The sequence below is a fragment of the Priapulus caudatus genome, unplaced genomic scaffold (genome assembly GCF_000485595.1).
Source record: "Priapulus caudatus unplaced genomic scaffold, Priapulus_caudatus-5.0.1 Scaffold255, whole genome shotgun sequence".
Taxonomy (NCBI): Eukaryota; Metazoa; Priapulida; class Priapulimorpha; order Priapulimorphida; family Priapulidae; genus Priapulus; species Priapulus caudatus.
This window is the reverse complement of record NW_014577316.1, coordinates 295,464-301,661: the sequence shown is the minus strand read 5'-3', so window position 1 is coordinate 301,661 and position 6,198 is coordinate 295,464. Positions and strand designations below refer to the sequence as shown.

At 48.1% G+C, this 6,198-nt stretch overlaps 1 protein-coding gene across 1 annotated transcript in view; it reads left to right on the top strand.

The window, feature by feature from the left end:
* Window positions 1–2,633: 2,633 nt before the first annotated feature.
* Window positions 2,634–6,198, top strand: part of LOC106808138 (SPARC-related modular calcium-binding protein 1-like) — a gene marked incomplete in the record, with an annotated part of 43,420 nt that continues 39,855 nt past the window's right edge. The window contains 1 exon segment of the mRNA XM_014810719.1: window positions 2,634–3,370. Coding sequence (XP_014666205.1) covers window positions 3,272–3,370 — 99 coding nt within the window.

Below are 6,198 nucleotides of genomic sequence, written 5' to 3'. Positions count from 1 at the left end.
ACCAAATTTGGTGCTTTTACCACAAAATGCACAATCCTTCTGATATTATACACATATCTGCTGCACTATACTCCTTTCCCCCACTCTCCACCCCACTTCCCCACTCTCTACCCCACTCTCTGTATTTCTTTCAGCGTATGAACACGCAGGTGGGAAAGTATTCCCCGTACACCTGAGTACACTCGGCTGTCACCTGTATTTACACAATCGCTCGCTGTGTTTACCCGCGCGGTGCCGCCGTGTCTGGCAACGCCAATACGAGGGGATGACCCAGCAGACAGATCGGCTTTACATCAGCGCGTGTTAATACGGCGTAGTATTGCTTACGCATAACTACATCCTAGAGCTAACGAAAGCAGACGCGGTGGTTGTAGCGGATGATGCGTATAAGCTCGGGGGCAACTTACTAAAGCCCATAACTTACTAAAGCCCGTATACGTAAGCGAGTGAGCCGAGTGACACGGTTGTTAATCAATACTGTACATCAACATATCGCGGTGCAAGCGCATATTTATTATACGTAAATGCAATACGTACTCGCACTATATATACGCGTTATCATCGAATTATAGTTGATATCAAACAGTAATACGATACTTACTATATATAAGTAATTAACGCAATACCAACTAATAGTAAATTGAACCTCACTATTGGTTAATGAATACGCGAGTTTACTTTCTATATACAGTCATCAGTAAATACTGTACTTTCTACACCAAAGTAAATTCAACATTACGCGCGTTATCAAGAAATATGCGCGACAGATGTGCGCAAAGAATTAGGCAGTAGTCGGTGTCCCGACCACTCGTTGACAACTACAGTGTCACCCGTCGCGTGTGAAACCGCGACACTTGACAACTCGTGACACTATTGTCTCCGGCAGCGCGTCGGGCGCGGCGCGGCGATGGTGCCATAATGGGCCGTTACACGCCTCACTGCCGGCAGCATGCGCAGCTGCGGCTGTCTCAGCCCCTCACGAGCTCTCCCACAATGCTCAACTCTCTCAACTCATGCCTCACAGGTCGATCACGAAGGCCGGTGGGTTATAAGCCACAATGACGATATTAGATATCTCGGCGCCTAGCTGATGGTTATTAGACCGGTATACGATCGAGCGCGTCGAATGCGAGCGGGCACTCACACCGCATGAAGTAGTTGACGTTTATACGGTCGGCCGCATGCAGCGGACCATCGCATGTATAGGTAAATAATATCGCGGATGAGTCATTCTCACGTCGTGTGATGACGTAGATGTGCAGCGCTGTGTGAAAAGTATCGACGTTCACGCGTGAATCAGCGTGAATTTCGTAGAAGGCAGACGATGTTGACCTACGCGTGAGAATGACCTTGATGCTAGAAATGTTCTCTATGAAATATATCCAGGGACTATTTATATATATATATATTTATATTATATTATGTAAAACCTACGTATGCATGATCTATATAAAATCCATGCAGAGATTGTATTCGTATAAAGTCTATACACGGATGCTCTATGTCAATCTATGAAGGATTTATTTATATAATGATGATCCACCTGATATCTAATGATCTGTACAGGGCGTATCTTTTTGAAGACTTAGTAGTTGATGCGAATGCACTGATATGGCGGAATATGACAGATCGGACCCGCGTCGGTGTTTCAGAGGTCATCTCACCTGCAGCGCGCTTGTTTACCCGTCTTCAAGTTTATCGTAAATTTGAAAAGATGCTGTTTGTTCGTGGTACGCTCACGTATTTTCATTGCGGTGTTCGGCGCAACGCAATGGGTTACGATCAAAGGCTAGCGGTCCTGGGCGGACTGGCCGTAGCGAACGTCAGGCAGAACCAAGGCAGAACGTATTCTGCCTGGATTTCTCTAGCAGAGTGCTGCCCTAGGCGCGGGACCATATGTCATATACTGCACGTAACAGGCGTGGGCGCACACGCAGATACACACACACACACACACACACACACATCACACACACACACACACACACACACACACACAACACACACACACACACACCACAACACACACACACACACACACACACACACACACACACACACACACACACACACATACATACCCCCCACACACACAGATGTAGAGAGTCTCGTAGAGAACTAGTATAGAGTCTCAGTCAGTCACCGACTCGACACCGAAGTGCAGAGAAAAAGAGGAAGAGAGAGTCAGAAAGAGCGAGAGAGAGGGGAGAGAGAGAGTGAGTGAGTAAGAGAGAGAGAGAGAGAGAGAGAGAGAGAGAGAGAGAGAGAGAGAGAGAGAGGAGAGAGAGAGAGAGAGAGAAGAGAGAGAGAGAGAAGAGAGAGAGAGAGCACACGAGATAGAGAAAGTGAGTGAGTAAGGGCGAGAGAGAGAGCGAGAGAAAGTGAGAAGGAGAGATAGGTGAAGAGAAAAGCAAAGAAGAGACGGGGTTCCTAAGCAGCGACGGAACGCACCGTGAAATGCTCGGCGCGCTCTTCTCTGTGAACGCGGCCGCCGAGTGACGTACGACGAGTAGACGAACTCCGTGCCAACTCAGTGCGCGCCGTCCCAGCACGCCCTCTTCGCAGCCACTGCCACCCCCGCACACCGCGCACCGGCGGCGAATGGCAGTTGTCGATGAGCATCGTCGACGTTTCGGAGAGGGCGCTAGGGAAGCAGACGGCGATTGGGCGCCGCCGCGGCTGTGCGTGTGCCACTGACGGAGCGCGCGGCTAGCGTGGGAGTGGTGGGCAGAATCACCACCGACAGCGGGCAGCGAACACACACAGTCGCGCGTCCGCCCCGCTACCGAACAGAACAGCGTCAGTGATATCGTCGTCTCTCCGGCATAGCAGGTCGGGATAGCAGTGTCTCGTGTACGGAGCGCGTGTTATAGCCATAGCGATCCGATCCGGAAGCAGTGAGTGCCTGCGACTACGGCCGTCCACTGCACGACGTTGCGAGCACACTACGCGATCAGAGAGAAGCGGTCAACTTATCAGTTCGAATACGTTGCTTCGACGACCCGTCGTTGCTGTGGAATTTGATAAGACTTTAGACAGCAGACGTAGCGTCTCCGATAAGCTCATAGCCTGTTGCTGTGCGATTGATAAAACCCGCAGCAGACGTAAACGACTGCTAACTGCCTATAGGTTGTTACCGCGGGTGTGTGAAAACTCTGAGTCACCAGCAGACGTAAAGATCCCGACAGCACGTGTGAGTGTGGGATTTGGCGGGAGGTTGATTATAATATAATAATATAGAGAGATATTAGAGAGAGATATAGAGAGCGGTATGGCGACTCACACGATAGGCACGTACGCGATATTTGTCGGCATTCTACTGCTGACGGACAGACGTGCAGACGCACAGCTACTCTCCGGCGACAAGGACGTGAGTATTTATTTATTTATTTATTTATTTATATATGTTGCGCATGTTATGGACGTGAGTATGTATGTATAGCAGCGAGCATTTTCTACTCACTTTACTATAGCTCTTTGTAAATGTAGGACTACCTAACTATATATTTTTACTTATTTTTTATTTATTTATATAGCGCATGTTATGCTGCTCACGAAATGCGATCGCGTAGGGTTCGTCTGATATTCAATATGCGATATGTAGTTACGGCACTGATAAAACGGACTAAGACTCATATAAGATGATAAAGACTCATAGAAATTCTTGACATCGGGGTAACACTCGTGGTTATGACTCGTGGTTATGACTCGTTGGTAACATTGGCTTGCAGTTTCACTGGACCTTGTAACGTTGGTTGCGTAACATCCCATACACGTAGTAACTATCTTTAGCGTTGTTATTGAAGTTGGCGAGAGAGGTTATTGAAAGTGACTGCGCAACAATATTTGCGCAGACGCGCGTGTAGTCGCCAGCTAGCTACACGCTTTATTTGTTGACCGACGACGCGTCGTTTACGCCCCGTGTAAGCACGCAGCGAGTCTGTTGTGCATGGTGCGCCGACGATCGCTTCCTCCCAGCCTGCTGTTGCCGCTGCCGCCGCCGCTGCTGCTGTTGCTGCTGATGTTGCTGCTGTTGCTGCTGCTCTGCTGTTGCCGCTGCCGCCGCCGCTGCTGCTGTTGCTGCTGATGTTGCTGCTGTTGCTGCTGCTGCTACTGCTGCTGCTGCTGCTGCTGTTGCTGTTGCTGTTACTGCTGCTGCTGCTGCTTTTGCTGCTGCTGTCACTGCTGCTGCTGCTGTTGTTACTGCATCTGCTGCTTCTGCTGCTGCGGTTGCTGCTGCTACTGCTGCTACTGCTGCTGCTGCTCTACGGCTGCTACTGTTGCTGCTACTGCTACTGCTCTGCTGCTACAGTTGCTGCTACTGCTACTGCTACTACTACTGCTGCTGCTGCTGCTGCTGCTGCTGCTGCTGCTGCTGCTGCTGCTGCTGCTGCTACTATTACTACCGATACTGTGATACTGATAGGGTGATACTGCTATTGCTGCTGCTGCTGCTGCTGCTGCTGCTGTTGCTACTGCTACTTCTGCTGCTGCTGCTGCTGTTGCGGCTGCTGCTGCTACTACTGATAGGGTGTTACTGCTATTGCTGCTGCTGCTGTTGCTGCTGCTGTTACTGCTGCTGCTGCTGCTGCTGCTGCTACTACTACTACTACTGATAGTGTGATACTGCTATTGCTGCTGCTGCTGCTGCTGCTGCTACTGCTACTGCTACTGCTGCTGATGATGTTGCTGCTACTGCTGCTGCTGCTGCTGCTGCTGTTGCTGGCTCGCTGTTCGTGCGCTGTCACGCAGCGAATAGCCGTTTACTGTGTTTGCTGCTTTTATAATAATACAGGATGCTGGTTGCTTTCATTCGCACCGGGGGCTGCGAAGATCCATAAGCGCAGCTGGGCTGCGAACAATGTTCGTCGCCCTATTATGGGAATCCATCGTGTAAGCAGTTATGTATCAATGGGATGTGTGCATGCAGGCCACGCAAACAACTGCAGCCCGGCTGCTGCTGCTGGCTACGCGCTGCGGCAGCGTCGTATATTTGATTATCTGTGTCGCGATGAATCGAAGATGACACAAACACACGTACTTTCGCTCTCTTTCTTTATTCATCTATCTATCTAACTTTCTATCTAGCAATCCAACTATCTATCCATCTATCTATCTATCTATCTATCTATCTATCTATCTATCTATCTATCTATCTATCTATCTATCTATCTATCTATTTATATCTATATCTCTATCTATATCTATCTATCTATCTACCGCCCGTCTGTCTGTCCATCTAGCCCCATCCATCCCTCTGTCATATATATATATATATCTATATATATAAAGTTGTTCAGCCAAATTAGTTCGTACTCGCACAACTAGAGAACGCCGCAGCCTAGAGGAAAACTAAAGATATTTTCAGAAGGAGCACGTCTGGGAGGTGGTTCTGGCTGAAAAAAAAATTGAAAAAAAGTTTAAAAGTTTAAAATTCATAAAAATTCTATTCATCAAGAGATGGCATTAATATCACGTACGTGTGAATCCATGGGGTATACCCTTAACGGCGCAGTGGCCTAATTGCTAGAACATCCGTCTCCTACACCGGGATTCCGGTTTCGAGTCCCAGCTGGGGAACAGCAGGGCTTTTCCCCTTTTTTCCTTTTTTCCCCTTTACCTTCCTTTTTAGTATGTATTATTTTTAATTTTTTAATTTTTAATTTTAATTTTTTATATTTAATGTCTTTTATCTTTTGATTTCTTCTTATTTTTTTACTATTTGGGATGGGATGGCATGGGATGGCATGAGATGGCATGGCATGGCATGGCATGGTATGGCATGGGATAGGATGCGGTGCGATGGGATGGGATGGCATGGCATGATATGTCATGGCATCAGGAGTAAGATAATATAGGATCCTATATTGTCTTACTCCTGATGGCATGGCATGGGATGGGATATGGGACGCGGTGCGATGGGATGAGATGGCATGGAATAGGATGGGATGGATGCATGAAGGCATGGATAGATAGATGGTTAGATTTTTATGAGTATTTTCCTTTCAACCAAGCGGTCACCAACGACACTGATTTACCCGGGCAACGCCGGGTATCCCGCTAGTATATATATATATATATGTGTGTGTGTGTGTGTGTGTGTGTGTGTGTGTGTGTGTGTGTGTGTGTGTGTGTGTGTGTGTGTGTGTGTGTGTGTGTGTGTGTGTGTGTGTGTGTGTGTGTGTGTGTGTGTCGTGT